This window comes from Salvelinus namaycush, chromosome 4, assembly GCF_016432855.1.
Source record: "Salvelinus namaycush isolate Seneca chromosome 4, SaNama_1.0, whole genome shotgun sequence".
Taxonomy (NCBI): domain Eukaryota; kingdom Metazoa; phylum Chordata; class Actinopteri; order Salmoniformes; family Salmonidae; genus Salvelinus; species Salvelinus namaycush.
In genome coordinates this window covers 84,395,343-84,413,392 of record NC_052310.1, presented here as the reverse complement: position 1 = coordinate 84,413,392, position 18,050 = coordinate 84,395,343, and the positions used below count along the sequence as shown (strand labels likewise).

Below are 18,050 nucleotides of genomic sequence, written 5' to 3'. Positions count from 1 at the left end.
TTACAGTACTCTATTGGCATATATTACAGTATTACAGTACTCTATTGGCATATATTACAGTATTACAGTACTCTAGTGGCATATATTACAGTATTACAGTACTCTATTGGCATATATTATAGTATTGCTGTACTCTATTGGCATATATTACTGTATTACAATACTATATTGGCATATATTACAGTATTACAGTACTCTATTGGCATATATTACAGTAATACAGTACTCTATTGGCATATATTACAGTATTACAGTACTCTATTGGCATATATTACAGTATTACAGTACTCTATTGGCATATATTACAGTATTACAGTACTCTATTGGCATATATTACATTATTCCAGTACTCTATTGGCATATATTACAGTATTACAATACTCTATTGCCATATATTAAGTTATTACAGTACTCTATTGGCATATATTACAGTATTACAGTACTCTATTGGTATATGTTACTGTATTACAATACTCTATTGGCATATATTACAGTATTACAATACTCTATTGGCATATATTACAGTATTACAGTACTCTATTGGTATATGTTACTGTATTACAATACTCTATTGGCATATATTACAGTATTACAGTACTCTGTTGGCATATATTACAGTATTACAGTTTTATTTTGTATTTTATTTAACTATGTAATATAATGTATGTAATTTAACTAAGCAAGTCAGTTAAGAACAAATTAATATTTACAATGATGGCCTACCAAAAGGCAAAAGGCCTCCTGTGGAGACAGGGGGCTGGGATAAAAAAAAATATATATAAATATAGGACAAAACACACATCCCGACACGAGAGACAACACAACACTACATAAAGAGATACCTAAGACAACAACATAGCAAGGCAGCAACACATGACAACACAGCATGGTAGCAACACAACATGGTAGCAGCACGAAACATGGCACAAACATTATTGGGCAACATTACAGTACTCTATTGGCCAACATGATCTTGCCAATATCACATTTTTTTCAATTAATGAATAAAATCATAAGTCATTATCGTAATAGTACGTTACACTATCAAACATTATGTTTCTACTTTACACTATCAAACATTATGTTTCTACTTTACACTATCAAACATTATGTTTCTACTTTACACTATCAAACATTATGTTTCTACTTTACACTATCAAACATTATGTTTCTACTTTACACTATCAAACGTTATGTTTCTACTTTACACTATCAAACATTATGTTTCTACTTTACACTATCAAACATTATGTTTCTACTTTACACTATCAAACATTATGTTTCTACTTTACACTATCAAACGATATGTTTCTACTTTACACTATCAAACATTATGTTTCTACTTTACACTATCAAACGTTATGTTTCTACTTTACACTATCAAACATTATGTTTCTACTTTACACTATCAAACGTTATGTTTCTACTTTACACTATCAAACATTATGTTTCTACTTTACACTATCAAACATTATGTTTCTACTTTACACTATCAAACATTATGTTTCTACTTTACACTATCAAACATTATGTTTCTACTTTACACTATCAAACATTATGTTTCTACTTTACAAACATAAATGTTTATTATGTAATTATCAAACATTATGTTTCTACTTTACAAACATAAATGTTTATTATGTAATTATCAAACGTTATGTTTCTACTTTACAAACATAAATGTTTATTATGTCCAACTCTGTTGTAGACAAAACAGTTTGAAAACTAAGAACAGTCGGATTAAAGTAATAGTCAAATGTATTTGAACAAATTAAAAGACAATCATATCAAGCATTGCATTGCGGAAAGCAATTTAATTTTATATGAAAATGTATTTCAATGTGAAACATGTATTTCTAAATGAAACACTGATTAAAAGTTTGGTGAAAAAAAGTGACCGCATGATTTGTTGTGTGTGTTGTACTCAGTCAATTGAAAATGTGCTTAGAGTTTTGAAACAACTGTCTTTTGAATGATGCGTTTTGTGTTCAATTAACCCCACAGCTGTGAAAACTGCTCCAATAACCACACAATAATGATTATGTCACCATTTTGACTTAGTTGACCGTGTGCATAATTATTAGGTTACTCGCATGAGACCTATTAAGTGTAGACTGAGTTGAATGATTTAACTATGTATGCCTGTAGGTGGGGCACTGTCACCGTGGAATGGCGTTTCTTCAGACGGGTAAATGCTGGCTGTCGCTGTCAAACTGAGGTCGCTATCGCCTATGGCCTGAGCTGTGGTTCTACGTTTAAGTTCTCAAATGCTACGTGATTTGAAAAATTGCCCCCAATCAACTATTACCAATTTGAGCAATTTACGAGAGAAACAATGAATCAAATGGTATGGATTAATCTGATAGAGAAAGACATAATGTGAGGCCATTTTATCTGAAGCACAAATAGTCTACATTATATCTGACCTATATGTGATTATATCAGAGATGATCACTTGTGAAGGTGGCAGGTGCACATCTGCAAATCTTTAATTATGGAAGTCAACTGTTTTATTCAATAGGATCCAAACGAATATATTTCTTATTCTGAAAAGGGGAGCGGTTGACCCAACCACTCTCGGTTCACTCTCGATTTCCACTGGATATTTTACATGTTAATTGCCTAGAATAGGTCTCGGTTTCTTTATTCATTTTTTCCCCCCTCCTTCTTTATATGACTATCGCCCCGGGCTGTGCCGCTGGCGAGCCGCACAGCATCTCTCTCTTCATTTTAGCACCAGAGTGAAAATGCTAATTATACAGCAACTCGGGTAGGCCGCTTGACATAACTCAACCATCTCACATGTTCTTCTGCACTGTTCATCAAGACATTGTTTAAAATCATTTAAATCAGTAGTATTGTATTACAGCCTAATATACTGCCATTAGTAGACTAGTGCTGACCTGTTATAGTCGTATACCCTCGTTTAATATCTATAATACTGATAGCATCATTTAGGCATTATCGCTATCATCAGAATCATTATTTGACACTAATCACTGTCACATCGCGATGATTAAGGGGACAAACGTTGAATTAAAGGATTAGGCACAGTCAACAGTAAGATCACATTGTTCTACTGTTAATCTTTAGTCTTAATAAACTGTGCAGTTGAAACTGGATTGTAGGCAATAATCATCAGTCAAGCGGATAAGGAGTGAGGTAGGCTAGGTGCAGCTGTTTATAACGGTTGGTAGGCTAGGTGCAGCTGTTTATAACGGTTGGTAGGCTAGGAGCAGTGGTTTATAACGGTTGGTAGGCTAGGAGCAGTGGTTTATAACGGTTGGTAGGCTAGGAGCAGCGGTTTATAACGGTTGGTAGGCTAGGAGCAGTGGTTTATAACGGTTGGTAGGCTAGGAGCAGTGGTTTATAACGGTTGGTAGGCTAGGAGCAGTGGTTTGTAACGGTTGGTAGGCTAGGAGCAGTGGTTTATAGCGGTTGGTAGGTTAGGTGCAGTGGTTTATAACGGTTGGTAGGCTAGGAGCAGTGGTTTATAACGGTTGGTAGGCTAGGAGCAGCGGTTTATAACGGTTGGTAGGCTAGGAGCAGCTGTTTATAACGGTTGGTAGGCTAGGAGCAGTGGTTTATAACGGTTGGTAGGCTAGGAGCAGTGGTTTATAACGGTTGGTAGGCTAGGAGCAGCGGTTTATAACGGTTGGTAGGCTAGGAGCAGTGGTTTATAACGGTTGGTAGGCTAGGAGCAACTGTTTATAACGGTTGGTAGGCTAAGAGCAGCTGTTTAAAACGGTTGGTAGGCTAGGAGCAGTGGTTTATAACGGTTTGTAGGCTAGGAGCAGCGGTTTATAACGGTTGGTAGGCTAGGAGCAGCTGTTTATAACGGTTGGTAGGCTAGGAGCAGCGGTTTATAACGGTTGGTAGGCTAGGAGCAGCTGTTTATAACGGTTGGTAGGCTAGGAGCAGTGGTTTATAACGGTTGGTAGGCTAGGAGCAGCGGTTTATAACGGTTGGAGGCTAGGAGCAGTGGTTTATAACGGTTGGTAGGCTAGGAGCAGTGGTTTATAACGGTTGGTAGGCTAGGAGCAGCGGTTTATAACGGTTGGTAGGCTAGGAGCAGCGGTTTATAACGGTTGGTAGGCTAGGAGCAGCGGTTTATAACGGTTGGTAGGCTAGGAGCAGTGGTTTATAACGGTTGGTAGGCTAGGAGCAGCGGTTTGTAACGGTTGGTAGGCTAGGAGCAGCTGTTTGTAACGGTTGGTAGGCTAGGAGCAGCGGTTTATAACGGTTGGTAGGCTAGGAGCAGCTGTTTGTAACGGTTGGTAGGCTAGGAGCAGTGGTTTGTAGCAGCGGTTTGTAATCTCAACAATCACTCTCCAATCTGCCCTATTACCAAAATCTTCCCCTTTCGCATTTTCAACATTTATAAAGGCTATGCTCGTTTATTAGATTAAAATTGTTTTAAGTAAAATACTCATTTAAAGCTTGCTTTTAAATAAAACAGTTCAACTTTTAATTGAAGGCTGATCTGTGTTAGGACATCTGGACAGTATGAAAGCTGACACCGACTCAACGTCCCAGCGGTTGCACATATTTCAGAGTTAATTATCCCGATACATGTTTCATTAAAGCCAATTACAATATCTGGAGTTAGCTAATCGAACCCTGTTTCCGTAATGAAGGTGCCCCCCTTGACATTAGAACCTTTGAAACAGATATATTTATAATGTTCAGAATGCATTTTATATTAGCCGATAGTTTATCAGGGTCTATCGCTATGCTTTCTTTGCATTGAAATTGCGATGCCCACAGCACGCTGTTAATTGATGCCTTGTTTATTGTACGGAAACAACCGGATTTCTAACTGGCAAACAACCCGGATTGTAAAGCACGTGAATTAGGTTCTGTTTTTTTAATCAAGTCTATTTTAAATTAATTTATAATTTCCGGCAACTAATCAAAACTGTAAATCTTTCCTTGACTGATTTTATGACCATCAACTATTAGATAGCATTTGTATTTATTATATGAAATATTTTCCCTCGAGCGACACCAAAGCACGCCTAAATAAGACATGAATGTTCTGAAAATCACATATACATTAAAACAACATAGGTTGTTAGACGTTAACTCTATACACTAATTAGATCACGTGTTACATTCTAAAGGGTCAACAATCTATTGACAAACGTAACGGTTCTGTGACGCGCTGAAGTTTGCCTGGAAATCTACCAATCGGAGGTGGTGGTCTTTAAAATGACCAAAAGGAGGCGCTCTTCATCAAATTTAGAGCCAAACGAGCAACGAGCAACGCTTTCCGTTAAGGTTCCAGATGCTGGATTGCCTTTGACAATTAAACGTTGCCTTCCTTTTTACTGTATATTCAGCAAACCGGACTATTGTTTTGACTTGTGAACTTCTGTATTGAGATATAAGCCTACATACACATGCGAAACAATATGTCGACATTATGAAATATTATTCCGCATGTGTTTTTCTATGTACAGAGCCTTCAGAAAGTTTTCACACGCCTGGACTTTTTACACATGTTGTTGTGTTACAGTCTGATTTTAAAATGGATTACATTTAGATTGTGTGTCACTGGCCTACACACAATACCCCATAATGTCAGAGTGGACTTATATTTTTAGAAATGGTTCCAAATGTATTAAAAATAAAAAGCTGAAATGTCTTGAGTCAATAAGTATTCAACCCCTTTGTCATGGCAACGCCTAAATAAATGTAGGAGTAAAGATGTGCTTAACAAGTCACATGATCATTTGCATGGACAAACTCTGTGTACAATAATAGTGTTTAACATGATTTTTGAATGACTACCTAACCTCTGTACCCTACGCATACAATTATCTGTATGGTCCCTCAGTTGAGCAGTGAATTTCAAACACAGATTCAACCACAAAGACCAGAGAGCTTTTCCAATGCCTCGCAAAGAAGGGCACCTATTGGTAGATGGGTAAAGAATAAAAAATAAACAGATATTGAATAGCCCTTTGAGCATGGTGAAGTTATTAATTACACTTTGGATGGTGTATCAATACACCCAGTCACTATGACGATGCAGGCCTCCTTAACCCTAACTCAGTTGCCGGAGAGGAAAGAAACTGCTCAGGGATTTCACCATGAGGCCAATGGTGACTTTAATACAGTTACAGACTTTAATGGCTGTGGTAGGAGAAAACTAAAAACATTGTGGTTACTCCAAAATACTAACCTAAGTGACAGAGTGAACAGAAGGAAGCCTGTATAGAATAAATATGTTCCAAAACCTTCATCCTGTTTGCAATCAGGCACTAAAGTTAAACTGCAAATAATTTGTCAAAGAAATAAACTTCATATCCTGAGTACACCACAAAGCATTATGTTTGGAGCAAATCCAACACAACACATCACTGAGTACCACTCTTCATATTTCAAGCATGGTTGGTGGCTGCATCATGTTATGGGTATGTTTTTCATTGGCAAGGACTAGGGAGTTTATTTTAGGGATAAAAATAAATGGAATAGAGCTAAGAACAGGCAGAATCCTAGAGGAAAACCTGGTTCAATCTGCTTTCCACCAGGCACTGGGAGATGAATTCACCTTTCAGAAGGACAATAACCTAAAACACAAGGCCAAATATACACTGGAGTTGCTTACCAAGATGATGTTGAATGTTCCTGATTGGCCTAATTACAGTTTTGACTTAAATCGGCTTGAAAATCTATGGCAAGACTTGAAAATCATTGTCTAGCATTGTCAACCAACTTGATAGAGATTAAATCGTTTTTTAAAGAATAATGTGCAAATATTGTACAATCCAGGTGTGAAGCTCTTAGAGACTTACCCAGAAAGACTCACAGCTGTAATCACTGTCAAATGTGATTCTAACTTGTATTGATTCAGGGGGTTGAATACTTATGTAAATTAGATATTTCTGTATTTAATTTTCAATAAATTAGCAAAAAAATCTAAAAACAAGTTTTCACTTTGTCATTATTATTGTGTGTCGATGGGGGTGAGAAAAAAATATATTTAATTCAGTTTGAATTCAGGCTGTAACAGAACAAAATGTAGAATAAGTCAAGAGGTATGAATACTTTCAGAGGCCATATTAAGTGCTCGTGATTTTGCCAATACTAATGTTTGATTTGCTGTAATCATTAACAACATTGAATTTAAAACAAGCCACGGGAAAAAAGACGCTGTGCTTATAAAGCAGAGGCGACTCTTTGTTTATGTGTTGAGTTACGAGCGGCATATTTACCGTTATTCAAACAAATTACAAGCATGTTGTTTTGCCATAAATATTAAGAACATTTTATGAGTAAGAAATATGATTTTCGTTTTAAAATAAGATTCCATCTGACATGCACGTTGTTGAGGGACTTGCCTATATATTTTAACTTCATGTGCTATCTAACAGTTAATTATGTCATTTAGTATGTGATGATTAGGGCGTGGAATGATAATCTATGCAACTGAAAAACTGTCATAGGTGCAGTTGAGTGTTTTTGATGCGCAGTCACTCAGCTCTGACATTTGGTTGATGATGGTGCAGTAGGCCTACTACGAACACACACACACACACACACAAACACACACACAAACACACACACTAGAGAGAGCGAGAGAGAGGAAGCTGTAAAAGTGAAATATAGGAAAGTGCTGAATTTCGATATTTGTCTGAAGTGAAAGAGGACTCTTTCAACTATATCTGAAAATATTTTATATATAGATGATTCAACTGCATCTAAAAGAAGTTTCCTTTATGTTATACCACGTTTCTAAAAGCCACACAAAGCTTTCAAGTTCATTTGTGCTCTAAACGTGAAAGCAGGACCCCTATATTACCCAACCTGCCATCAATCACAAGCTGACATGCATATTATGTCTGCAGAGAAATGGACATTTATGGGATAAAAGATTAGCCTAACTAATGTCTCAGTTTGAGACAGTCCTGTGTTCAATATTTTTGCATTGTCAATTAGTCTCTTATTTTATTTCATGTCCATGTCATGCCAATAAAACTCTCTGTCGCTACTTATTGTGAGCTTCCGCATCACAGGCTGGCTTTAAGAAATATGTGGACTATCTAGCAAAGTAATGAAACCATGTCCTGTTGAAAACAATAATATAATCGCGTATTGTTGGATATTTTTTCTTCTAGCTATGTTCCCTCACTCAGTGAAGTCTGTTCATTTTTCTGCTGCCACAGCATCGGGCTATAAAGCCTACTGTACAGTCAGTAACACCACACACACGCTGCTTTAGCGATCGAAGATAAAAACAGGAAAACCTTGGTATATTTAGTCTTTCTCTCTCTGTGCTTTGGTATGATGTTGCGACTGGAGGAGAGGAGAGGACAGCTGGGCTATGGCCATCTCACCGACTTTGCCTTGACATCTGGGAAACCCACTGGTGTGTGGCACGCGAATCGGTTGATGTCGCTATTTAAATGCAAATTTGTGGGGGATCATTGAAGCCTCACCCCGTAAATTCACACAAAAGGAACACTTCACACACAATAAGGAGGAGGGTCGTTTTCTTCCGGAGGTCTTGGCAACACCAAGCAAATCTTATTCAAACCAACACACCTCCTGCATGACTAACATTGTGTGTTTTTTGTTGTCTAGCGTTCACCATTAGCACACTTCTCCAAATGAGATATAACATTAGCGATCTTTTACAACTAAATCCACACACATGGTCGTTATGATTAGAGCAGTATGGGCTACAAGCACAGTTAATGTTGAATACAAAATATGCACAAGCTTTTTAGTGACTTTATACTAGAATATAATATACGTTTTGTTATTAATATTATTATCATTATTATTATAATAATAATAATTATTATTATTATTGTTTATCTTGACTTATTATGCTATTGCTTTGTTATGAGTTGTTATTGCTAAAGAATAATCTATCCGTGCATCCCCATCATGACTTGTTGAGATGTCGCTGCGTGTGTTGCTGATGTCTAAACACGCCACAGAATAAGCACGTGCGAGAAGCACTCATATGTCAAATTGAGACATGATCATAAATTAAAATATGCACTTATATGTCCATCAACGTCCCGTTTTTTTTCCTTTTTTTCTCGTCCTAAGCACCTTGATTAATTTCCGTCTGTCTGACGGAAGCAGTTAGAGAGGAAGTCAAAGTTAAAACTTGGTGGAAATGAAAGAGCGCATTTAGCACGCGCCCAGATGATCCTAGAGAACGAGCTGAAATAGATTCAGGCTCAGCGCCTGTTGTGGCAGCAGCTGATTCTCTATTCCTGTCCAGATGGCTCCCAACACAGATTTGCATTCATTTTCGCCTAATATCGTCCAAAATAGAGGAGCAGCTGCATTTGTTGTCAAATAAGGTTTAAAACTCATTTTTTTTATGACGCGGTCGTTACCTACGTGATGGGGTTGTGGAACTGTCCTAGAACCTCTTTCTCGCCAGTCAACAGTATCCGTTTGAACAGCATCTGTCCTAAAAAACGTACTTTGGTCATCAGATTTAAGGCCCTTTGGTGTATAATCGGCATTAAACATACAGTAGGCTATCATTAGGCTGCTTGGTGCAATATGCAATTTCCAAGACAGAATTATACTGAGATAAAAAAATTACTTAATTTATGACCAATTGAAATAACATATTTAGAGAAAAAAAACGAAAAAGTCAAGTGTACTCTATTTCAACGTTATACCATTTTACTTGCAACGCTGCAAACACGGCATTGGTGACATTGTTCTACGGCACATCAATTTATCGAGCAAATAATAATTTATAAGCAATTTGCATATGAACCCATTAAAATGAACACTTAGTACCATATTACCGGGTTGACCCAATAAATTGTAAATTAATAATTTGTAAATTGTCTAGAAATAGAGTAGCCTAACGATATTATCCTAAAATAGTAATAAAATGCAGTTTTATTATACTTACGTATTTAATTAGGACGTGCAGGACCGGGAAAGGAATGGATTTAGACGATGCAAGAACAACAGCCGCTTTGATAATTCACTTATCTTTGGCAATAGTCATTAACCCCCAACCCCAGCAAAACACATCTCTCTTCCTATCCACGTACACCCATCCCACCCCTTTAGTGCACGGGGCTGTGGGGTCCCCTGATAACCCAAATCGGACTTCACTTTTTTTTTTTTGCCGATTAATTAAAATGTAAAAATATATAGCTTAAAAAAGGTCTACCACTTGGCAACAAGAAAGTATTTCCCTGAAGGAGAAATACCTATTACCGTCATATATTGTTGTAGGCTATTTAAGAGTGTGTCTTTATTATGATAAAATACAGGTCTGTTCTTCAGAAGAGAGAGGTTGGACACCGTGCATCCCCTGAGTCCATTCACTGAATAGAATGATGTACACCCACATTAAACTAAATCAACTATCGTAGTGAACATCCATGTATAGCACACACACATACAGCCTGTGCATTGCATTAGGCTAACACATTGCAATTGATGCCCGTCTGTTTATAAACTTCATGACAGACATGAAGAATGGCACATTGAATCGATACGAGTCCTTACCATGCAAATGGTAGTAGTCTGGGATACAGCTATCTGACGCATTTCCCTTTATATAGATAGTAATACCTAGGCTACTGTCTGCAGCAGAGTTATTTTAGTTTGCCGTGAGAGACGCGTTATATTCCATCACTTGTAACATGGCTGCATTATAATAGCATTGATTAACTTTGACTATATATGCACTGGCGACCTTCTCTATAAAACATGCCAATTTAGATTTGGAAAAGCCTTAACAAATAGTGAAATATATCCTATTGACATTGTATCTAGCTTTGACCAAATGGATTGGAAAATCCTTTATGCTCCTATAGACATGTTATGCGCTTCCCTCAGACTTTTAGTCGATATTTACTCATTAATTGCTGAGAACATGACATAACGGCCTACCTGGGTAAAGTATTTAGTGACAATTCCGACTCCCTTCCCTACAATATGTTGTATCGGCTGGACTCTTGTCCTTTAGGATTTCATGTTTAGTGAATATTAACGTCACAGGATGTGAATTTGAGGGGGGAAATCTCTACATTTGATGGAGGAGAAAGTGGAGCTTGCCTTGCTAGAGCTCTCGGGTTTCAGCCAGGCAGCTATTGCATGTAGGACTCTCCGGAATGAAGCTCGTTCAGGGACAGGACGTGTCACTGTTCCATATATGGTCGAAGCTCCGCCCACCAGCGCGTCATATTCTGACAGCGCGCATCCCGTGGGTTTAGAGTTTTGGCTCCCGGGAAAGGTTCCACTCCTCCGGGATAGAGGGTTGAGTTTTGTATGCTTCCATCCCATTCTGCAAGACGCTAAAGGCCTCTCATCAACCTCTCCCGTGTCCAGGAACACCTCCATAGTAATCATTTCGTTTATTTTGCCTTTTGGAGCTGGAGCGCATTGCCAGAAGTGGTCGATTCAACTGATGCTTTAAAAAAAAAATGCTTGTTGTATGATGACTCCAGCTTGAGGAGACATCACCAAAAACAAAAAGTTTTCTTCAAACGCATTTCGAATAAAAACTTGAATAAAACAGAAGCAACTACAACCATATCCTGCTATTTGAACGACTTCTTCAACGACTAGGATCACGTTCCAAACCAGCTACCGAGATAGACTACAGTAACCCACTCTGTAAATTGTTCATGTCGTGCCAACACAGGACGGGCTCAAGGAGACAGGACTTGTGAACTCAACTGGGACTTTTATTTCGTTCTTACACGTTTTAACTACAACAAACTTATTTGACTGTTATTTTGTCAACCACCGAGAAGGAAAGATTGCTCTTCAACAGCTACCTTCCTATTATTCTCATTTGGCCGGAGCGGGTTTGTACGAAACGGCTTTAATGTTTGGAATTCAGGAAAATATAGGCTTACCTAGAGGAGGGACGACTATGAAAGAGGAACCGCTGGGCAGCGGGATGAACTCGGTCCGCTCGTGGATGCACACATCTGGGGTAGTGGATGCGAACACAGCCGCCCAAAGGTACGTTTTGCCAAACATCCACTTTTTTAATGCATTTCTCAGATTGCCCCTAAATCCCCATATTGCCATGTATCAATTACAATCTCCCTGTGCGCCTCTTCTCTTCAGCTCTTTCTCCAACGCTCATTACATCATATTACTGTTAAAGTGACAAATCAAGAAATCTCTTGTCTCTAAAAAACGTGCCTTTCACCATCACCCAATGTTTCCATCTGATGCTAGCTCCATCTCCAGTGTATCTCTCCATCTAACCGAGGTGCTCCTCTCTCTTCTCCTCGCAGCGGTGTGGGTTTGGCTCGGGCACACTACGAGAAGCAACCGCCGTCCAACCTCAGAAAATCCAACTTTTTCCACTTCGTTCTTGCGCTGTATGACAGGCAAGGGCAGCCCGTGGAGATCGAACGGACAGCTTATGTGGACTTTGTGGAGAAGGACAAAGTAAGCGCAATTTCTTTGGAATATCGTCCCATTTTACGCAAATATTTGTTTTATTTTCACCTACACAGGTCATCATTTTGGTGGTAAAGGCAGGAACACGTCATAGGCGGTGGAGGAGACACGTGCAGTTATGTGGATTTTCTAAATGACTTCGAATGTCACAAAATTATTTTATAAATTTAGTTTTTTTTAAACTCTACATAGATAGATACCCCCCCCCCCCCCCCCCCCTCCACACATACACATTTCCCCATCACTTGACCACTTCATAATAGTCTATTTTGTGACCTCAAAATTACCACACCAAGACAAAATATCATCAAAACACAGTAAATGTATGTGACACTGATTCAATGCTCATTATTTTCAGGAACCAAACAATGAAAAAACTAACAATGGGATACACTACAAACTACAGTTATTGTACAGCAACGGTAAGTGGTATAGCTGCTGATAATGGAAAACTGTGTCTGATTATTATGAAGGGAATAAGTACAAATCACGGATGCATGCTTGGACATGGATTCCGTCAGAGAACGTTGTATGGTGGTAGTTAGTCTGATATTGGGTTACATTTTTAAAGTGGTAAATTGCCTACAGTGTCGGTGTCAGCTAGCATCGTCTATGGTTTATCCACGCTCAGTTAGCGATGCGTGGGAATCAGATATTAATCCCACGTTTTAACCTGACGCTAACCAGATGATGATCATGAAAATCTATTAAGACGATACATGTGTTATATATTAAAAAAATATAACGTGTTTTATTATATTCATTTTATGTCAGTATAAATTGTAAGATATTTTCTAAAATATAATGTGTAAGCAAAATCACAGTGTAAATGACAAGATACTTAAAATATATATATACTTTATTCACAGGTGTCAGAACAGAACAGGATCTTTTCGTACGATTAATCGATTCCATGACAAAACAGGTAAGATTATTTTAAAATATATATAATTATCTGCGATGCCAAATTGTATGCTTATGGTGCTTGATATATAACGTGTGTTGTGGAAACGTGCGTGGTTTTCGAATTGACCCTATTACAGAAGATATATGCTTCAATGATGAGCCTGTAAGTTATTAGGCCATGTGTGGTTGCGTTTTTTTTAATCGTTTATATATATTTCTCTATAAATCAGCTCGCTCTCGGGTTGGAGCGATTGTGTTGTTGTTATTGTTTTTTAAATTTTATACAACTTTTGTGAATCGGCTATAGACATGGACAGTTGTAGCTATCCGATATCTATTTAATTACAATAATAACCTTTAGTGGCCTCTGTTTAATTCGGGTTGTAAGCTCCAGGGGTCTCCCGTATACCCGTGCAAGATCCCCCTAATGTTTATTTAATATGCAGCCTATGCTAAAGTCTTTAATGGGGTCTATTTAATTTACCTTTTTTTTTTTTAAATCGTGATTATACTAGACATGAGATATTATATATATTTTTTGTGAGAATGCTATAAAATATTTTGCTGATATTACGGTTACTGAAATTAATTGGTTTTGTAGGTCTACCGTGCTTTGTGTATTGGCTCGTGAGCGCATTTTTAGTAAATTAACCCCTAATTTTGCTGATGTGCTAATAGATGGGATGTCGTAGCCATCAACAAACATAGGTCTTATCTGCTGTGTGGTAATTGTGCGTTGACAGTCCATCAGTTCAGAAATGTTCAAATAAATATTTATTGTGACAAACAGACGAGACTATTATTGCTAAAAAGAAAGTCTCGGTTCAATAACAAGAGCCTCTTTTTTACTATGAGAGGACACTTGAGTGGACAATGTGGCGCGTTTCCTCAACCTGAATGTTTTCGGAAATCACTCTCGGCTAGCATGGGCTTATTGTTAAGTGCACTCCGCCAAGTTCACTGAATAGCCTCTAGCTTCAGTGTCTCGGGTTAAACAGCATTCTTATTACCGGTTTGTTTATTCATATTTTGTCACCTCTTATTATATATATATAGGAAATATAGGCTAGGTGTTAGATTCGCCCCACTCCTCGTTGACTGTACTTCTGTAGCCTATAGGTCTGTCTATGATCAGAGAGTCAATGACGCTGAACCGTCAGTTTATGGATTTCTGTTTCTTCAGCCGAGACACGGGAAATAAATCACATGATGATAACTGCAATACTCCCCAAATCCCTCACATATAGATGTAGTAGCCGAGGCTATGTGGTACCCCTCTCACCTCCAATGGAACAGAGCTGTTCGATGTGTTTCCAACTATTACCAGAAGCCCCAAAAAACTCTTTAAAATCCCTATCTCATTTTGCTGTGAAATATTTTATGTAGTGATTTTTTTTATTCACCCGCTTATGTCCCGTCTTGCTATAGCAGCGTTGTTATTCATTGTAAATACAATTGTGATAAAGCCCTATAGTGTGTCATGCGTTTTACTTAATTGCTAATTATAAAGAGTTTATCTTTGATTAAAAGCACCGCTTCTTTGGTTTTACATTCATCCAAGATGTAACGGCGGTACGCGCGGGATAGGCAGGCTGCTGTAGCCGTGCATCACAGACCCGGGGCAGAACGAGGGGAGGGAGAGAGACAGACAGAGAGCAGAAAGAACTAAGGCCGAGCGCACCTACAGCTCCGCGCCATCTGTTAAAGCCAATGCTCAAAAATTACTCAACCGAACCCCCTCCGAAACCGCTTTTTTTTTTATCCGAGAAAAATCATTGTTAGCGGCTCAAAATAAACAACAGATTGCCCATTAGCTCCCCCCCCCCTCCCCCCCAAATATCTGTAGATTAGAATGGCGCTGATGTATACGGAAATGAGTATTATTTACATCGCCCATCTGCAGCTGAGAACCCACGTGTGGTTGGTATTATCCTGGGATAATGAATAATATATATATAAAAACAACATATACACATATTAACATATTTGACATTTTTGTTGTGGTCTAGCAAATCAATTAGGCTATTTATTTACATTACAATATATATAAATATATATTTTTAAAGATATTAATTGTTTGGAAATTATCTACGAGAAATGAATTTATATTTTCAATTTACAATATAACCTATAAATCATAAACTATACAATTGTTGTATGTCGACCTATGTGTCAATATTAGTAGGCCAATATATACTTGATGAATTAATAATCAGCAAAATAATGAATTGATCAATTTATGAATTGAATGTTATTGTGGTGTAGTTTAAAGCCTTATATATTCTGTAGCCCACAGAGAACGGCAAATGTGCGACGTGTTATCCAGTTCGATATTTTAATCGTCTGCTTCTGATGTTTTTCTCGCTTTGATTCCAAGGCTATTATCTATGAAGGCCAAGACAAAAACCCAGAGATGTGCCGAGTGCTTCTCACACACGAAATCATGTGCAGGTAAGAGCTTGTCACGGTGATTAACTACATTTCAACGTCCTTTTAATATAAGCTTGTTTTTTGTGTGTTTTTTTAAATATATTTATTTGCTTTGTTATTAAAATGCTGATTCGGGGTTTTTGAGGATAGTCCTTAGTAGATGTATTAACCCATCAACCTCAATCTCTTGTTGCAATGAAAACACGTCGATCCATATCGGCAGACTCATAGCCAATTTTACATAGGCTGCCTATTCTCAGACATAATATTATGCGAAATAGAATATTATATCTGGGGAGGTTGCATTCAATGACCATTAGGAATTACAGGCCAGAATCCCTGTATCGATTTGGCCTACTATAGTTGGGTTTGATTGGTCAACTGACAACAGACACAAAACAGAGATGAGGTCACTGATGACGGTACATTCCTGTGTTCTGTCAACGGGCGTTGACTCGCGCCGGAATAAAAACAGAAATGGACCTTTGATAATCTTGCCCCCCCCCCCCCCCCCTGCGTTAGATAAAGTCACTGCTCTTATGAAGTTGGGTCGAATCCCTGTTTGTCATGAGCTGACCCACACAGCAGCCCACACAGCAGGCGTCATCCTGCTCCAAGAGGGCCGAACTACACCTCATCACCACGCCATAATGTACAAAAGCTATGTTTTCCCTTTAGATGACGGTTTGCATATCAATGAATGTTTCAGAGGTGTGTGTGTGTGTGTGTGTGTGTGTGTGTGTGTGTGTGTGTGTGTGTGTGTGTGTGTGTGTGTGTGTGTGTGTGTGTGTGTGTGTGTGTGTGTGTGTGTGTACACACACTGCTTGTAGTAAAGGCCGTCTCCGTTGAAAACACAGATGTGGCTCGGAGCTCTAGAAGTGGAGGACTGTTAGACTTTGTTTATTCACTTTAACTCTCAGCAGCTAGCTTTAAAGAGCTTCACACACTCCTCACACCATATGGTGTTCACTTAGCTCATCTGGACATGTAACCATCATACAACTAGGATTAAAAAATTAAAAAAAAAGTGGAGAATGAAGCATAACATTTTGGTATAATTTCAACATGACTGTTCCACACAGTATTGGGTCCGGTCCTATCCCCATCGGTAGCTACGGCTAGACCCCAGCACCATAACCAGCACCACCGTCTTAACCGAGACAATGCTACTTCAGTGAAAGATTGATGCAGGGGGCTGCGTGGCTTCTGAGGCGTTCTAGTGAATATCTGGCCTATCACAGAGAGGCTGGTTTGAAGATGGCCGCCTGCATCCTCTCCAGAATTAACAGCTTGACAATTAGAGGGAAACAAAAAGCTGAAACTGGTGGAAAGACGATTCCCCAGCCTCCTGGCATCTTCTGTTCTCAGTTCAGCGCTAGAGACAAACACCACAAACATGTCGTCTCCCTGAGACTAGCAAACGTGCAGCAGCTCGGCAATGCTAGGCGTACATCCCAAACGGCACCCTATTCCCTACGTAGTGCACTACATTTGACCAGAGGTCTATGGGAATAGGGTTCCATTCGGGACACGGACGAGGAGATGTTTACCCGTTTACCCGGCGTGGCGAGACTGTCTAGGTTCCATACCAATCAACAGACAGACAGCTAGCGCCAGGCATACAGGCACAGCTCAGCAACAATCATTATCTGAACACTGTCATGCTTAGATAAATATACAATTAAAGAATTAAAAGAAAATGTTACTAAGTAACAATTAAACATGCGAAGATCCACACTGTGTCAACCTCTTTGGCTGCAGTTTACACATGCAGCCCAAATCTGATTTTTTATTTTTTACCAATCAGATCTGGATCTTTTGCCTATAAAAGGGGCAACAGATCAGAATTGTTCTGCCTGTGTGAACCTGACTTGATAACATCATCATTTCCTCCTCTCTAGTCGGTGTTGTGATAAGAAGAGTTGTGGCAACAGGAACGAGACTCCTTCAGACCCCGTTATCATCGACAGGTAAGACCGCTGTTTGGTACACTTCTTTTCTCTCTTCTGGTGTAGTCGTGTGGCGTGTGCTGTGTGGATGTGCGGAGTGTGATGGTCATGGTTGTTGTAGTCATTCTGGGACTGTTGTTGCAGTCGTTCTTGGGATTCTGTGGTGCCCAACTTCTGTCTCTCTGCATTGTGCTGTCGCTCTCTCTGTCTCTCTGCATTGTGCTGTCTCTCTCTCTGTCTCTCTGCATTGTGCTGTCTCTCTCTCTCTGTCTCTGTGTTTGTTGTTCTCCTGCGTTGTTGCACAGGTGGGTTGACTTGGAAACCTGGAAGTCTCTGTGGGGA

The 18,050-nt window shown here is 38.8% G+C and overlaps 1 protein-coding gene across 1 annotated transcript; it reads left to right on the top strand.

The window, feature by feature from the left end:
* Positions 1–11,881: 11,881 nt before the first annotated feature.
* On the top strand, positions 11,882–17,811 carry LOC120046035 (transcription factor COE3-like). Its single transcript, XM_038990946.1, has 7 exons — positions 11,882–11,973; positions 12,255–12,411; positions 12,782–12,845; positions 13,293–13,348; positions 15,707–15,780; positions 17,661–17,729; positions 17,775–17,811. Exons 1-7 carry the CDS (start codon positions 11,882–11,884, stop codon positions 17,809–17,811), a joined length of 549 nt encoding a protein of 182 aa, XP_038846874.1.
* Positions 17,812–18,050: the final 239 nt, after the last annotated feature.

What these genes read in the sequence shown, in the direction of transcription:
- LOC120046035 (XM_038990946.1), top strand. Translation starts at nt 11,882, where the DNA reads ATGAAAGAGGAACCGCTGGGCAGCGGGATGAACTCGGTCCGCTCGTGG. An exon ending in GCGAACACAGCCGCCCAAAG is followed by an intron (nt 11,974 to 12,254) that starts GTACGTTTTGCC and finishes TTCTCCTCGCAG; the next exon opens with CGGTGTGGGTTTGGCTCGGG. An exon ending in ACTTTGTGGAGAAGGACAAA is followed by an intron (nt 12,412 to 12,781) that starts GTAAGCGCAATT and finishes CATTATTTTCAG; the next exon opens with GAACCAAACAATGAAAAAAC.